A 19,261-nucleotide genomic window follows, 5' to 3' on the forward strand; every position below is an offset into this window, starting at 1 on the left:
GAATTCAACGGACATTTTTAAAATGTGTTTTTTGTATTTTAGGCCATTGACTCATAACAAACTATATATTATAGTTAAGTAATTATTTTTACTAATGGACTTTTAATATTTTTCTCAATCATATTTTTGTATGCTTTACTGTAGGAATTGATGACAAATAAACCAGACACATACTATATTCATCATTTTCTTGTACCGTGTGTATGGTACATAATAAATACAAACATTGATAAAGGGTAGGGTAACCATACGTGATATTTGATAACAATAATAAGCAATTGTTCGGTGTCTTTTTTTAAAACAAAAATCACAGTATATATGTGTCATTATATTTCTTTACAAATGAGAATAAAATACGTTATCATACGTGTGTAAGGTTACTTTTTTAATACTTTATTATTTATTTTACAGTAAATATGTGTATATATATAACAGTTTTTGTTGTTTATACAAGTGATAAAAAAAGTAAAATCACATACGTACTGACCTCTGAGGAAAATTCAAAACGCAAAGTCCCCCAATCAAATTGCGAATCACAAACGACTGGATAACAATTGTCATATTCCTGAAGTTGATACGAATTCAATTCTATTCTCAGGTAAATAATTGTCTAGCCAGTGCTAATATGCCCAAGAAAGGAAAACAAGCTGTTGCAGAAGTAATGGTTCTTGAACATAGTGACGATAAAGACTTGTTCTTCTATCCAGGATTAAAAGACCTTCCAATGATTGGTATGGAATATGTAATTCATATAAAAACAAAGAGTTTATTCAAATCCGTATCATTAAAAAGCAATTTTTTCAACCATACTGCAAACAAATACGGTAAAAAGTATCGTTTTTAAAGATAACACTACATATGCAATACAGAGAACATACATCTACAAATAATTGCCTTTTAGAAGACGATAGTATGTAACCAATAATCTCATGGTACATTGTGAATAAGTTATTACCATTGTAGAGTGATATTTTGTACGGCCAAATTGCATTAATAGAAACAATTAACTGTGTGTGTTCAAAGTTTGTAAGGAACTTTGTATTTCCTTCAAACATCAATACATTAGCTTAACAACACGAACCACTACTCTGTGTCCAATAATTTCAAACGTATCCTGGTACCTATGATGTGTTTATTTTCGATCTAAGAAGCAATATAGTCGTTTTCATTGTTACAAATGATAATTGGTGTTGACAGAAGTGTAATATTTTCATGAAATTTGTTGCAATTTGTATTTATTATAAAATGTATACACAATACTTTAAAATAACACTATATATATTTACATAATATATATATACATTTTATATTAAAAAAAATATATTGTAAAAATTATCATATGCTAGTTTTGATCTGATTATCTTAAATCCTTTATTTTGAATGTTTCATTTAGTACCTGAATGGCCAGACTTAACAGCTGGTGGAAACAACGTGCAGAAGAAAGATGTCATATCACATGTATCATCTGAATGGAATTTCTACACTAAAATAAAAAATGAAGAAGTAAATATTTGACAAATTAATATGTTATTACAAAATATACATCACTAGACCCAAGGTGTCAATTAAGAAAAATGATTTGCATGTCTGTATTTAGTATACACCTCGAAAAAAGTATTGCAACACTTCCATTGAAAACAATGTAAAATGACATGATTGTAGAATGGTTATAATTTGGGTTTTACCAAATACTTTTAACCCATTTATGTTTTAAAATTGAATTCATGGTATCAACTTACTTTCATCCAATATTAATGCTACATATATAGGACATAACAGCTGCGCGAAAAATAGTTTTTCACGCTTTTCACAAAAAATGCAAATTTTGCAGGTCTCAATTTTTCAAAACATTAGTTCTGCAATAAATACATATTTTTTAATGCATTAAACTCATTCAGACCTGTTTAAAATGCCTAGTTTAAAACATATTTTCTGTATCAGATGTTTAGTTTGCTGTAAAAATTCTACAATCATGTCATTTTACATTGTTTTCAATGGAAGTGTTGCAATACTTTTTTCCAGGTGTATAGTTTGCCAGTTGTTTCTTAAACCAAATACTATAACCATGTTCATGGAAGGAACATAAGAATATGATTGTAGAAATGAATTACATACTTCTCTTGAACTGAATTTTAATATTCGTATTGTTATGCGTTTACTTTTCTACATTGGCTAGAGGTATAGGGGGGGATTGAGGTCCCATAAACATGTTTCATCCCGCCGCAATTTTGCACCTGTACTAAGTCAGGAGCCTCTGGCCTTTGTTAGTCTTGTATGATTTTTAATTTTAGTTTCTTGTGTATAATTCGGAGTTTAGTATGACGTCCATTATCACTGTACTAGTATACATATTTTTAAGGGGCCAGCTGAAGGACACCTACAGGTGCGGGAGTTTCTCGCTACATTGAAGACCCATGGTGGCCTTCGGCTGTTGTCTGCTCTATGGTCGGGTTGTTGTCGCTTTGACACATTCCCCATTTCCTTTCTCAATTTTACATATACCAATAAACCACACCCTGAAATTAACTACATGAGTTATTGTTTAACAATTGATGTTTGTCCAATTTTGGAAGACACAGAAATTTGAACTCAAGTGGCATATAGTCATTATTTGGTAGCTCAAGTCAAATGCCCAGTTTTATATGACTCTTAGAATTTCAATCGTGTATATCACTTTAAATTCTTGGGATCTAAATGGAACCAAACCTGCAGTGAATTGTAACCATAGTACGTTATTGTAGATTTCCCATTCAACTTTGCTATTTTGACATACTATCTAAACTTCTCCATGTTCTCCTCACTTGAATTAAAAAAAAAAAAAAAAACTAACTTTGATTTAGCAACCTTCTCCTTTGGGGGGAAATACGTAGGTTCATGTAATAGTTTATTTGCAGTAATTTTAGATAACTTGTTTATTATTTATTGCAAATGTGCAGCGTTTTGAAATTTCAACCCACAGACGGTTCTTTGAGTAAAAGACGTATGACACAATCTAATCGAATCGTATCTTTTTTTGAAGATTTATTCAATGACAAGTGCAAACAGAGGGAAGTTTATTTTGATATCAAATGTGCAGTGCATACCATGTCTAGGAAGCCAGAACGAGGAAGATAAGAAGGAGGCAGAGAGATGTGCAGAGAGATACTCCGAATGTATCAGGAATTCAGACTTTGATAAATCCAACATGAGTCAGCTATTGAAATACATGGGATATGATTTCAAAGCTGGCGACCAGGTTGAAAATTTGTCAAAAGAGGTATATCATTTACACTTAAGTTTGATCACGACGGCTAGTGTGTCTGGCGTACAAAAGTATAAGCCTGTTATGGATTATAAATGTTTACAACCAGTGGGCTTTTGTTAAAGTCGGATTTGAAAAGACATTTTGAATTTTCACGTTTTTATGATATTCTTAATTAACTCTATATTTGATTTGGCCTTACATGTAGTTGGGTATTGAGCATTTCTTGAACTATGATCCAATAAACGCAACACTGGACTATAAAAACATACTTGAGTTTGCTTTCATGTTTAGTAATCCAATGAATATATTTCCACTATTTTGACTTTTTGAGCATTTTGAACATGTGTTGAAGTGTTGTAACAGCAACACCTTGTGACCACATTGGTTTGATAGAAAGCTGTATTACTAGGTACTATTTATTGAGATCATGTGCAGTAACCATATTGTACCATTTCTTTTTTTATCTGAATTTTTTTACAAGAGGTTTGGGACTTGAACTATTATTTGGAGTATGGATTGTATTCCCATCATATTTGTTGTTGTAAACGTTCGATCACAAAGATGGTAATAATAGTTGTCAAAGGTACCAGGATTTAAATTTTGTACGCCAGACACGAGTTTCGTCTACATAAGACTCATCAGTGACGCTCATATCAAAATTTAAGCCAAATACGGCTAAGGTAATCTATGCCTGGGATAAGAAAATCCTTAGTTTTTTCAAAAATTCAAAGTTTGGGAAACAGGAAATTTATAAAAATGACCACATTATTGATATTCATGTCAACACCGAAGTGTTGACGAAGTGTTAATAAGCCTTGAGTTCCAAGCCGTAAATTTGAAACCATTTCTTAGTAAACTTTACGGACGCAATCCTGAGTTGAGTGACCATTATTGAATACCTGTTTTACAGATGACGACGGATATCTGCCAATTGTCGTAACGACAAATCCGTCCTTTTTTCCCCAAATGTGAAATACCGAATTACACAAATCAGCGGATTTTAACAAACATGAGTAACACGACGGATGCCACATGTATAGTAACATATGCCTTCCGTACATAGATTCTGACACTACACGGTTTTAAGTTGGGTTCGTGTCGCTATGTCTTTAATTCTCTATACTGTGTGCTTAAGATTTAAAAAAATCAAAACAAATTGAGTTTTCATTCATTGTGTGTCTTCTACATTCACGTTTTATTTGATATGTAATATTTCTTTGCAATTCATTGGACGTCTTTCCCATCAGAATGTAAACATGCTGCAGACACTAGTTTTTTATATGTTACTCTTTTTAAACTTTTTATCCCGTATTTACACATCTATATCTATGTGAAGAACATTGTCTGTACAGTTAGATACAATAATTAATAAAAGAGTGTTCCTTTATTTTTGCAGGAAATCAAAGAGTTCTTGAAAACGAAATTAGAGGAGATCGATAACGATACTACTTCCCAGTATGATAGCATGGCTATATTGTTTTTGTCAGGGGAAATAAAGTGTGAAGCAGCAAAGATTTATGACAAAGAAGGAGTCTTCATTCCAAGAAATGAAATTTTAAATATCGTTAAAGAATGTAAACATTTCAAAGGGAAACCAAAAGTTATATTTGTCCAAACCTACAGTTTCCAAGGTACTTATTTTTAATAAATCAATGAATAATAATAATTTTGCTATTTTAGATTTCAATTCTTTTTTAAATAAACATAAGAAAATCATTGCAATAACTTAAATGTCGAAAAAAGTAAAATAACAAAGTACCTTATTTCAAGGAAAATTCGACGGACAGTTCCTAGCTAGCCAAAAGGCGAAATTAAACGCTCAAATCCACGAAAAATGAAACAGTGTATTAAAAATATTTAATTTAAATACGGCCATTTCGACGGGGTTTTTCAAACTTTTACTTTTGTTTTACGTTCCTGTTATAGAATGTACTAAAATTTGTATTCCACATACAAACATGAGGACATTTCCTTATGGCGAAGTTATTTTGTTATATACATGTACATTCTGATGGGCATGAATTATTATGTAACATCAAAGCATTGCCAAATAATTCCATTTATTTAGAAATGCACTTCTTCATATAGTTTATATGTGTTGTTCAGTGTTTTCCTTTCTTCATTTGTCTATATTTTGTTACCATAAATTTCAATAATTTGTAGATAAAATATTTTCCAAAACAGATTTTACTGTGTGTTATTCATTTCATTTTCTGCAATCTCTTTGATAGAAAAAAAAAGGAGGAGGGAGGTATAATCAGATGTTTATTTTCGAAATAACGTTTAATCTAGGTTCCTTTTTTGTGTTGTACATTTTCTATACATATATTTTGTCTGCCGAAAAGAGTTTATTGCAAAACAAAATAATAGTATCTTGTATAACCCCTTAGTCAAATATGTTTGAAGGGTATCTTGCGTACTTGTATTTAACCTGTATATTAAACTGTTTATGTTTAATTTTAGACAAAACTGAACCTTTGGATCAAACAGATTCTACAACAAATGATATTATCAAGAGAGGTGAACCAAACACAGACGACATATTTATGGTATCTAGTTACCCAAGAATAGGTAAAGATTAATATGGCCTCTTATTGATTTACTCTAGTTATTTATATCTAGTAGCAATTTATGTATAGTTATCTAGTTTATATTTAATTACCTTTCAACTCCATTTTCGCTTTTACTTAATCATATTTATGTAATAGCCTATTATGTTTTGATATTAGAAATGAGAAGTGTTTTCAAAACTTTGATTCAGGGTGATACTTTGACATGTGTAAATGTCTCCTGCTAGGAGTTATTTCCTGTCGTATAAATTTGCATTATATAAAAATGTCACAATAGCAAAATCAGAGACAGTCGATTAGTTTATATGATACCTAACGACTCTTCTCTGATCTAAAAATCTAAAACCCCAAACATATGTCGCTTGTAATATAAGACCTAGATGATAACTCAATACTTATCAATTGGCCATCGTTTTAGTCGTTCTTCACATTGTCCTTTTCAAGTAGTAATCAGGAAACATATTATGCTGATGATTAAAAATGAGATTGGTAATGGGGAAAGTGTCTAAGAGACAACAACCCGATCAAAGAGCGGACAACAGCCGATGGCCATCAATGAATCTTCAATGCAGCGAGAAACTCCCGCACTTCAGCTAGCCCCCAAACAAAAAAATATACTAGTTACGTGATAATGGACGTCCTATTAATCTCCAAAATGTACACGAGAAACTAAAGTTTGAAATTATACAAGACTAACGAAATCCAGAGTCTCCTGACATGGGAGAGGGGCAAAAATGCGTTGTAGAAGTCCATCAAATGCAAAAAAATATGTTCAAATCACACACTTAAAGATATTTAAACAATATACGATAGAGCATCATGCTTATTATATCTGTGAAATAAAAATAATGATAAGATATATAGAAATTGTCTCAGTTGTCACCGAGTTAAGCTTGAGATCGGTCATTTGTGTCAGCATCACGACGTTTATTGGTGTAATTATATCATTCTTTTATTTTAACTTAACTGTAGCATACATTGTATACATTAAAATATGGGATATTGAGTTTAAGGGCCATTTATATATCAATCTAAGCAAGTTTAGGCGGCAAGGTGAGCATGGACACAGATCTTTTTATAGTGTAGATAGATCATGGCGAAAGATATAAGTTTTGAAACCGTACTTTGACATATAATGGTTTGCTTTTAAAAATAAAAAAATAAATCGATGGAGAGTTTTCTCATTAGTACTCATTAGTACACATCTTCCTATATCTATTTGTTTGCACAGTCAGAATTACTAATAGTCAGAATTATTCTTTACAGAACAAGGTCCATGGATCATTGGTGAAAACATGATTGGTTCATACTTCATTCAAGCACTCGTACACGTGTTCAAGAACTTCGCATATAAAAAATCGTTTATGGAATTATTGAAAGAGGTATTTGATGAATACAAAACAATTGCTAGAATTATGTAAAAAAAAAACTAAAAATCAAAGATCATAAAGGTAACTCGATTACCCCTGTCAATCACTATTGTCGTCTGTCAGCCTAATATGTATCTAAAGTAGTTTGTCGGGCTTTCTTTTATAGATTGTCCAGGATTAAGGATTGGGACATCGATATCGTCTACAAAGGACTCTTAGTGAATCTTAAAACTTGAAGGGGGGATAAATAAAGACTATCAAAATGTATATAATGCTGAATCCTTAAACGTATGTTATCAAGTTATGTTTTCGTTCTTTTATCCATGAGGTACATGTAGAGGTGCTCAGTTAGAAATAGTGCTGTTGTTAACATTCATGTTATTACATAGCAATCCATGTCCAATGACTGTTCGTGTGATAAGTGAAATGTTCAGCTTTGTATTTTCACATAGGTCTCACAAAATTTGGAAGATACTGCTCTCATTTCATTCAAACAACTGTTTATTTACACTTTGATATAATATGTTTGCGTATACATTTATCCCATACTGAGTCCATTACATTGCAAACAAATCTTTCGGGTCTGTATGTCAAGAATTCGAAACGGAAACATTACCAAAATGACAAAATGTTAACAAACAAATTGCAATTTCAAAAAACTATCTATGACTGGGCAACACAAACCACACTGAATCATTGATAAGCAGTAGCACAAATCTCTGAACACGAGGAAGCCAAATATACTTGCAGTTAAGAGTTATCATAGTTTTTTCTTTGAATTAAATGTTTAATCTCAGGAATTTTCATTTCTCTTTGCAGGCGAACATTTGTCTGAACCAAACTTTGATTCCTAAGCTGACAGTTGATGGGAAAAACAGTGGTACTGTAGAGAGAAAACCTGTTGCACAAATTGTCTTATTAGAATATTCAGAGGAGAAAGAACTTTACTTTTTTCCAGGACTCGAGTTTGAAGCAACTGTATATAAAGACGTCGAGCCTGTAAATTTGTCTAATTCAATGTCTGGCCTACCAGTTACCACAGCAAGTTAAAGTTACCCTACGAATTCAAATAATGCAGTTAAATTTTGAGGAACATATTGTTCCTGAAAAAAGTGGCTGAATTTTAATGGAATATTGTATGAGATTAAAGAAATCAATTCATGAAAAATAGGTCAAATTGTGCCTTATCTTACCTTTTCTTTTACTAAAATTGTATATGACATACATTGTTTTTTATGAAGTTATGATTACGATTCACTTAAGTAATTATAAACAATAATTTGTATTAAATTTGCAGTTATTGACTCTTAAAAATTTCGCAGTCAATGGTTTAAAACATATATTAAAATACAACTGATGATTTTATAGATAATAATGTTACATAACAAAATAGACTTCCAAAATTGCAGAATGATGCAAAATCACTTTTAATAACAAAAAGTAAAAAAAAAACAGTTTTAAATATATTTGCATTATTATATATAAGATATATTGGATTTGTCAGGATGTCAACTTTCATTGACTGGAAGAACTTTAATTATATGAATAAAAAATAAATGTTAACCTCATAAAGTGCAGTTGGAATAATGTATCAATGCCTAAACATCTAACTGAATATTCGACAACAACCTGTATAAGAGAAGCTTAAAATTAAAATTGCAATTATTTGAATAACGTGTGTCTTTTGAAGTTATATTGCTAGTTTTTGTTTTGATCTTTTATTAAAAATGATATACGGTTTATTACATGGACTATTGGCTTAACTTAAATGTTTAGAAGTCCCACTTATGAACATTTATGTATTCATTATTATATTCTTACGAGCCGATGGACTATACACTACAAAATATAATATATAACAGTCTGAAAGGGCACAACAGTCCGAAAAAATTACTATAAAATGAATAACAAAAATATCCCAAAACACGACGCAAAGATATATCTAAAATAAAAATTGTAATTTGCGATATGAACTGGCAAAACTCTAAAATTCCAAATGACGACAGTTAATATGTTACAACAACTGCGTGAAAATACATTCCCAATTAACAGCACTGACGGATATAAGCTAGTATAATGTTTTAAATTTGTCAATTGTAGAGTAATTTTAAAAACATCCCAAACATATATCAGCCTGACAATGATTAGAAGAGTAATAATAAATTTTGACTAAGGTTCACTAATTGAACGTGACTGCATACTTGTACATCCCTACCAAATGAAAAGAACCAGTATAATTTAAAAAAAAACAAAAACTGTAAGAGTCCAGTAAGGAAACCGAAGTTACTGGAAACAATGTAAACAAGTAATGGCTTGAAAATGAGTGATGGTAGGTAACATGAGTGACTCATTCTATGTTGTTTTCATTTATGCCCTCTTGAGAAACTGTTCTTAGCTTTCTTATTCAAAACCTTTCACGAGCAAGTCTTTCGGCCCTTAACCAATCATCGTTAGTTTAAACATATTTATTTATAGTGGATTGGGAAACAATTTTAACAACTTATATTAATCCCTTTCCACTTTGCGGGTGCGAGTGCTGCCTTGTAGCGGCATTAGCCTACTCTTTTTCGAAATCTACAAGGGTGTCTTTAACGTGCAATCATCGTTGTGGTCTATGATCGTGACGGTAAGGGTTTTGATATCAGCTTGGGCGTGCAATGTGAGCTGAAATGACGACTAACGGGGAGGTCTGACTTGCAGGTGTAGTCACTTCGATGACCATTCATGCGTTTGTTGAATGGCTGTTCTGTCTTGCATACTGCATGCCACATTGACACTGAAGAAGGTATACAACATTCTGGGTTTTACCAGTTAAATTGGAACACAAGTGGAGTTGCAAGTAAATGTTTTAGTATTCAGTATTTGTTGGCACGTTAGACATAGTATGTTACCACACAACTTGCATCATGCTGCAGTTGAACCGCTTTTATTAGAGGAGACTTCAGCTCTTACAAATAAGTCTTTCAGACTTGCTTGTCTCTGAAAAGCTAAGCCAGAAGGATTGGGAAAGGTCTTGGGTAATTTTGGGTGGTAGGCAATAATTTGCCAATTGGCACAGATCAAACGTGTAAGGTTAGTAAAGGCGGGATTGTATATCAAAACAAACTGAACTATTTTGCTGCGCCTTTTTCTGTTTGTACTGTAACAGGTCATTGTTGCTGTTATTATTAGCACGCACAAACCGTTCATCTATGTCTCATTTATTATAACCTCGTTTGGTCAAAAATCCGCGAATTTTCTGAACCGTTTAGTGACAGCCTCCTCAGAGGAGCAAATCCGCTTTACTCTGAGAGTTTGACTGTACTGGATACTTTTTGTACAGTGATTGGGCTGACAGCTTTGGGAAGAAAGGTACTGATGTTTATTTGTAGGTTTACAGTAGAGATCTGTCCATATGACACTGTCCTTAATAGATGTATTTGTGTCTAAGAAAGATATTTTGGAGTGTGAAATTTCGTATGTAAATTTAAATGAATGGTGGTCGTCGTTTGCATGTCTTATAAAATCATCAATTTTTTGTTTTGATTCAATCTATACCAAGTCAACATCATCGATGAAACAGAATCAAGACAAAGGTTTGATAAAGATGTTGAAATAATGTGTTTCTCTAATTTGCCCATAAAATATTGGCGTAAGACGGTGCCATTTTCGTTCCCATCGCTGTCCCGTTTATCTGAAGGTAATGTTTACAATTAAAGTTGAAATTGTTGCATTTCAGAACAAAAGTAAACAGATAGCTAAACATTCGGTAGGTGGTTCTTAGGTGTTCAGTAAGTCACATAGTGCCTTACAAGATTGTATTCCGTCATCACGAGGTATGTTGGTATACAATGAGGTGACATCTAAAATGACAAGGAGGGTGTCCGGAAGAAAATGATTAATGGATTCCAGATTACGAAGATAATCTTCTGTAGTCTTCAATATGAGAAGGGAGATTTTCTACATAAGATCTTAAATGAAAGTCTACGAATTCATTGATTTGTGGATACAAGGGGTCTGCCAGGGTTGTTGTCCTTGTGTATTTTGGGAAGAAGATACTATCGACCAGGCTTGGCGTTCTCTTTGTTTTAATATCCGATTGTATCCACATCTATGTGACCTTCATCGTGTATGGTTTTAAACGCAGTAATAATTTTGGAACTAAACTCGGAAGTAGGGTCAAAGTCAAGCGTCTTATAACATTTCTCATCAGAGAGCTAATGCTCTGCTTTCGCGCTGTAGCTAGCTTTGTCAATTTGTCTGCTGGTTTTATCAAAATATTAACTCGGTTTCTCAGCGTTTGTATGGCTTTTATTTCTCGTCAGAAGAGGTACTTGTTGCTAGCTATATGAACAGCATCCGATATGGCTTTTATTGCTTCCAAAGAAACATAGGAATAAACATACAAATAGATATAATCTTTTATTTTTCTAAGTCATTGAAGATAGAGAAAATCAAGTGGTGTCAAAATGATCAAACTAATGCTACATACCATCCAATTTGACCAAAACTGGCAGACGACCCTTATATGAATTATTGCCTTGCATGAAGAGTTTTGCAATTTGTTGCCACGTTTTGCAATTCTGGCTTATATATTTAAATCTGTATTAACAGAAGTAAATTACTAGACGAAGTGTGCAAACTGTGCTATATAGTGAGACAATCACGATGTCCCCATTATCATTGGAAAGCGCAATAGGTGGTACTCCCAAAGTTTCGTTTTATAACCATGGAATTATGGGTAAAAATATTATCATATAACAGATAACTTCTTATAAATCTCCTTCGGTTTATTTGGTTAATTATCAGTATGTGAAAATGAATTAAATCAACAAATATTGTGCACAGTGCAATACTTATTTAGATTATTTACCAAAACCGAAGACTACAGCAACTGAGTATAATGTGGCTTTAAAAACAAAATCAACTCAGACAGGAACACAAAGTAAGTTACAACTGTAACAGTTTCTGTAGCAGTATTGGACAAGGTTTTAAATTGTTTTTAAAAAAGTTGTAACCTCATACTCAGGAAATTTAAAATCAAAAGAAACAATTTTAATGCAAAATTATATTAGATAATATTTATCACAAATACGGATTTAGTTAAAAGATTGATCGGTGTTTTACGCAACTTGCAGCATTATTATACTATTTCGTGGCGGTCAATGTTATTAGTGGAGGCGGCAAAAGTGCACAGCTAGAACCACCAACCTTCGGTATGAATACGGATTTTGTTATAAATAATGTACCTGTAAAATGAACATCAAAGTACTTACGCAGTGGTAATTATCGTTTCAGTAATACCTAACTAACAAACAGTATGATCTCTTTAACCCTGAGCATCTGTTCGAAAATTCGTCAATATAAAACTTCCGTGACTTCCATGATATGAAATACCAATAACATGTTTTAAAAAAAGGAATGATTATAACCTAAAAAATTAAATGAATATCTACGAATTCTATTTTTATAGAAAACAACCTCTGTTTCATAAGACAATGAAGTTAATCTTTCAATTGGGCATGGGGATTAGTAGTTTTAATTGTAGAAAAATGAATAAATGAATTGTTGCTACAAAATTGCAGAGATTGTTATCAAAGATTTAGCAGTTTATCTTTACAATTTGAAAAATAAATTCAAATCAGATCGACACCACTGGTTGAATTTATCTCAACCAATATTTTTGGAAGTCACCTATTACTGTAAAAAGAAAAGAAGTCAGCTTTGTAGAAAGATATTAAGTCCAAAATCTGGATGATCCTGCTATGTATCGTTCTTCATAAGGAGATTTGTGTAGTTTTCGTATCCCATGTAAAGACAATAGTTTTTTTTCGTTTTCTTTTGATGTAAATCTCAAAAGATTTTGTAAAATGTCTTCCTTTTTAAATGATGTAAAAGCATATGTAGGATTACTATTTTTGCTGTTTATTCCAATTTCCTTTGTGATTTAGTCCAAGTAAGGATTTTTACATATGATGACAATATTTTTGGAGGCTTTATCTGCCGGAACAACGACATATTTATCATGAAAAGAGGATAAAGCCTCTACAACATCCGGGTTCTTTAATGTGTTAAAAACTCTTGTGCTCATTAAACATCGTAGTTGAATGCGTTTCTAAATATGTGATCGAATAGTTTTGATCCATTCGGACAAAGTGTCTACTTCTTGTTAATCTGGCGCACGCTTTATTTTTGCCGTTTTAACTTTTTTTGATTCGTCACTGATGAATCCATTGTAGATGAAACGCGCGTCTGGAAAATTTCAGTCCTGGTATCAACGATGAGTTTGTTTACACATTTTCTGGCGTAGTTTTTAACTGCATTCATCGGTAACCTGAAGTTTCTTTTCTAGTAAACTGACTGGGAATTTATATTTTGGTCCACTGGCTATCAACTATCTTATTTGTTCATCGGTTACGATGACAAGGTCGTCAGAAATAACATACCCAGTTGGACTATAATATTATTCTTACGATGCGCATGCGATATGAGCAATCCGGAGGTTTTGATTTCATATCTTTGAAGTTAAAGGCCTCTTTAACACTCTCACTGGTGGTTGACAATCGTTGATGCAATATGCTTGGTATATATATGTATATGCAATTACAGGCGTAGCTTTATTTATGATGTAATCAAGTACAGTTTATGTATATATGCTTTGTGGAAAATATTGCTTAAATTGATAGCACCTAAATCTTTAGTGGTGATTTCTACTTAAACAAAATTTCCTCATCTTTGGAAGTAGTAGATACAGGTTTGAATAGTCTATGGTTAGCAATGTCCATGATTATTCCACTTTATATATACAAAACATTACTAGAATCAATTACATAACATGCATAGTACGTAAGGCCTCTATAAATAGTTAAGATAACGGATTGAAGTATAATTTTATTCTGAAATGGTGAATGCCTAACGGTTTTGAAAAGACGATACTATTTAAATTTTTCGAAAAACTAAGGATTTTCTTATATCAGGCATAGATTACCTCAGCCGTATTTGGCACAACTTTAAGGAATTTCGGATCCTCAATGCTCTTCAACTTTGTACTTGTTTGGCTTTATCAATATTTTGATATGAGCGTCACTGATGAGTCTTATGTAGACGAAACGCGCGTCTGGCGTACTAAATTATAATCCTGGTACCTTTGATAACTATTTACACCACTGGGTCGATGCCACTGCTGGTGGACGTTTCGTCCCCGAGGGTATCACCTGCCCAGTAGTCAACACTTCGGTGTTGACATGAATATCAATAATGTTGTCATTTTTATAAATTTCCTGTTTACAAAACTTTGAATTTTTCGAAAACTAAGGATTTTCTTATCCCAGTCATAGATTACCTTAGCCGTATTTGGCACAACTTTTATGAATTTCGAATCCTCAATGCTCTTCAACTCTGTACTTGTTTGGCTTTATCAATATTTTGATATGAGCGTCACTGATGAGTCTTATGTAGACGAAACGCACGTCTGGCGTACTAAATTATAATCCTGGTACCTTTGATAACTAGACAACAATTGTCAAACAGGGACGAAAGATACCAAAGGGACAGTCAAACTCATAAATCTAAAACAAACTGACAACGCCATGGCTAAAAATGAAAAAGACAAACAAACAACAGCACACAAGACACAACATAGAAAACTAAAGAACAAACAACACGAACCCCACCAAAAAACTAGGGGTGATCTCAGGTGCTCCGGAAGGGTAAGCAGATCCTGCTCCACATGCGGCACCCGTCGTGTTGCTTATGTGATTACAAATCCGGTAAATAGTCTAATTCGGTAAGTCACATTCATGAAAGGGAAGGGGATTGTAGTTACGACGTAAGGAACATATCCGATAACATTTGTGAAACGGTTATTCCATAACGGTCAACCAACTCGTGATGGCGTCCGTAAAATTTACGAAGGGATGATTTCAACTTCACCATTTGGAACTCTTGGTTTAATAGCTTCCTTGTGAGCAGCAACCCTCTATCAAGAAAATCATGATAGGAAATGCAAGCACGGGAATATCGTATCAATTGGGATATATATACCCCGTATGCAGGTGCTGCTGGAATGTTGCTACTTCGAAATGGAAAGTTCACAATTGGAAAGCTGAAATCATCCCTTTTGTCGTAAAGTTTTGTTTTCAACCGACCCTCATTGTCAATTTCTAGATTTAAGTCAAGATATGAGGCCGACTTAACTGTATCTGTAGTATCCTTTATTTCTAGCTCGATTGGATAGATGCGTTCCACATAGTCAACAAATTTTGAATTATTTAGTGAAAGAACATCATCTATATAGCGAAAAGTAGAGTTAAAGGATATTGCTATCTTCTTATCGTTCTTCCTTAGAAGTTCCTGCATGAAGTCAGCCTCATAATAATAAAGAAACAAGTCGGCAAGTAGAGGGGCACAGTTTGTTCCCATTGGAATGCCGACAGTCTGTTGAAAAACACGTCCTCCGAACGTAACAAATATGTTGACAATCAAGAAATCAAGCATCTTGATAATATCAGTTTCAGAGAATTTTTTGTTGGAATCAGAGTGATCCTTTACAAAGTAGGATTTATCCCTCCCTAAGACAAGATACTTGTATCTACGTTGGCCATTCTTTTTTACGAAGCAAAGCAATACATACTCTTTCAATTTGTCTTTTAGTTTGGAATGTGGAATACTAGTGTACAGAGAAGAAAAGTCAAATGTTTTAATGCTGTTACAAGATGAAAGAGAGTTAGATTGTATGTACTCTAAAAGATCTTTGGAATTTTTAAGTATCCACATCTGATTCACCCCCCCCCCTCTAGAATAGGCAGTTTCACAATAACTTTGAAGCCCGTCTTTGATTGCTGATAAAATAGATGTTGATAAATTAGAAAGAGGTATCGTGGAGCACTTGGAAGACCCAGCAATATACCGTTGTTTGTAAGGACACTTATGTAGTTTAGGTATCCAATACAGTGATGGCAGATCCAGTTCTTCATCTTTGGTTGAAATTCCAAAGGAATACAGAACAACGTGTGAATAACAAGTGGTGAATAACAAGTGTGTATAGTGTCAACGTGTGAATAACAAGTGGTGTATAATTTGTCACCATTACTTCTATTTCGTCGAGCAGCATTGTTACTAAATTGTAGTGTTATAACTTCATCTGTCGACGGCATCAAATGTTTTTGTCCTTTGAAAGGCTTTTTGGAATCCCTCATGTCAACACAAGGAATTCATAATGATTCGTTTTAGATTGTGTGAAAATAGTTGATGCCAAGACTGTCAGAGTTGTCTCTATTTTTTTTCTATAATGTCATCAAGCAGTTGAGACAAAGAATGCACATAGCTTATTTCTGAAAATGCGTTATGATAATAGTATTCCATGAGATTAATTATGGGTGTCCCTCGCATATATGTAGTCGAATTGTCAATTTCTCCATTTGGTATTCACTACATTTGTCAATTTCAGCTAAAGAAACTCACAAAGATTTAAGAACTTTAATACATTGTACGGCTTGTAAAACCTACATTACTTTAAGTGTAGAAACATGGGTATCTGCAATCTATTGATCCACCAGTTTGGAATGATCACATTTCCGATGTTATTAAAATCAGCAACACAAACAAGTTTTTCGTCAGTTGTTCATATGAAAAATCCTTTTTCGGCGACGAACTATTTATTGATTCACTATCAGAAGTTATATCTAAGGCGACACATGCTGACCTGGCCCTAGTGCACTAATGTTTATTTTAGCTGAATTGATTAAGGTTTCTGAGTCCGTTGTACATGGACTTCTATTAAAGAAGTCGCTGTTTATGGTATATTTGCGATGTAGAATCCATAGTTGCAATTGAAACGGCCATGATATATATGTCATTGTAGTTGGAAGGTCAAAAAAATATTAAACACAGCCCTTTTTTATAGTCGTATGGTGCATTTTTATATGTTTTTATGGTATGATATTTCATAAAAATGTTTTATTTACTTGATGAAGAGTAAACAAATATTTACAGAGTATGGAGGGGTGTTGTTATTTCTGGGACTAGTCTTGTGAATTGTAGATTTCTATGTTAGAGCGGTATCTCAAATACCTATGTTTACTTCCAAATCTTAATTATTTGATATTTCGATCTGTGTATGTTTTGCGAATCTGATGATTCATATAAACGTAGACTTCCAAGACCGTATTCGAGATCTCTGAAAAAACCTACTTACAGAATATCGGTTTGCAAAGACAAATATGGACTGCACAGTCTCTGTTAAGGAGGAACACAGGCTTCTACAGCAACAAGTGAAAAAGATAGATTGTTTAAAGGACATGGTCGATGAAACAATTATGTTAAAGAGTCACATCGAAGGATTGACTTTTCATTTCTGATAATATTGGAAGTTACTTCTATAGTTTTTGCCATTTCTAAATTGTTTTGAAGCTTAACTGTACATTGTCAGGATAGCTGATTCCAAGCTCATAAAAAAATGTTGGTTTTTATGTTGTTAACTATGTTTTGTTCGTTAAAATCAGCCAATTAAAATTTATACATATTTATAAAAATAATATACACTTTAATTTAAACTTTTTGACGTGTATGTGTAATATTTATTATACAACTAATTTGGTCCATCTTGCTATTATATAGGAGAAGGCCTGTTAGTATATGTTAGACGAACATAGATTATATTATGTTTAATTTTAACTGCACTTAATAAGTCAACATTGAACACCATATATTTCAAACCAAGACACTTTTTTTGTGGAAAAACATAGAGAAATGCGGGACCTAAATGTAAGTCTCCAACATGAGTATAGCATTTGTTATAAAAAAGAATTGTTATTGGTCATGTCAAAACTATTAATGTACTAAATATAATATAAACAAAAAGAATCAAAAAGTATGCAATCACTCACTAGTTTATCAATCTGAATAATCTGCTTCGAGCAATTCACGCTTATTTGTCTTCTCATTTAGATTTTGAGGAGTCGGACGTTTTGAATGATGGCAGAATTTTATAGGTTCAATGATATAATTGTCGAATTAATACACCAAAATCATCTCAGTTCTCGAAGTAGAAAAAACAATTCCGTTTTACATGTGAGGGTGAACTTCTAATTGACAATCTAAAAAATACATATATAACGATAAGCAAGGAACCCTTTGTTATATGACTTTTTAATCATTTTCTTTACATAAATGGAGATGACGTTAAGGTTTTTTAACGTACAGTTTTAAACTGAATGTGATTGATCGATTGATCGATTGATTTTTAAAGTTTAACACCTCTTCAACACTCGTGGGTTTATCATAACAGTCAGTTTTCGTTGGTTGAGTTAAACTTAAAAATAAAGAATTAAAATGCGATATGAATTATTAAAATACAAAACTTTTCACAACACTTAATCATATTGCTAAATGTCATTACAATCGTAAGTTGGATAAATGTTTTACATGGCTATAAATCAAATATGATAATTTGAGTTAAACTGGTGAACATGAATTTGTCAGATAGTACCCATTTTGTGGAATAACTGTAATATTTTTTTATATATTGAAATTGGACAGTAATTTTGTTGATTTTTATCTATATAAATTGATATTATTTTACCTTATACATGAGCCATAGGTCGTTTTAAAACCTAAACGTATCAGGAAGAAATATTCCACATTAATATGATCGGTAAAATAGGATACAAATCATGCAAATCCTTACAGAAAAAATATATTTGACGATATATAAGTCAGATATTGCACATGTAAAGGTTTTTTCGGTCGTATACCACACTTTTGGGTGTCGGGACTGTCAAAAGACAACCCACTCTATGGTTGATTTTTCATTTGATCAATCCCGTCACCCCTCGATGAGTTAAATGACAAGAAATCCTTTCACTAGTCATTACCTGTACAAAGATGATGTGCTTTCCAGCTAACTAATATGAACATTTTGTAGCAGAGTATTTGTTTTTCTTCTACAACTCGTTGACATCAACACACTTTATAAAGGTAAGTGTCTGAGTTTATATGTTCTAAATCATAAGGATTTGACCCTTGTTTTAATTTTTTTTTTACTTTAAGACTAGACCATAGTTATGTATTTGTAATATATTTTGCAACTGTTTGGTATG

At 32.7% G+C, this 19,261-nt stretch overlaps 1 protein-coding gene across 2 annotated transcripts in view; it reads left to right on the forward strand.

The window, feature by feature from the left end:
• Positions 1-19,261, forward strand: part of LOC143056750 (caspase-2-like) — a 158,973-nt gene that overhangs the window by 13,698 nt on the left and 126,014 nt on the right. Inside the window, exons 9-15 of one of the 2 annotated variants that reach the window (XM_076229899.1) lie at positions 599-731; positions 1,394-1,503; positions 3,020-3,256; positions 4,641-4,875; positions 5,708-5,815; positions 7,081-7,196; positions 8,004-8,934. In XM_076229899.1, the coding sequence (XP_076086014.1) occupies positions 599-731; positions 1,394-1,503; positions 3,020-3,256; positions 4,641-4,875; positions 5,708-5,815; positions 7,081-7,196; positions 8,004-8,234 (1,170 nt within the window). In that variant the 3' untranslated portion in view covers positions 8,235-8,934. Of the gene's footprint in view, positions 1-598; positions 732-1,393; positions 1,504-3,019; positions 3,257-4,640; positions 4,876-5,707; positions 5,816-7,080; positions 7,197-8,003; positions 8,935-19,261 lie in introns of those variants that run through there. The other variant, XM_076229900.1, reaches the window with a different exon arrangement.

Source organism: Mytilus galloprovincialis, chromosome 13 (genome assembly GCF_965363235.1).
Source record: "Mytilus galloprovincialis chromosome 13, xbMytGall1.hap1.1, whole genome shotgun sequence".
Lineage (NCBI taxonomy): Eukaryota > Metazoa > Mollusca > Bivalvia > Mytilida > Mytilidae > Mytilus > Mytilus galloprovincialis.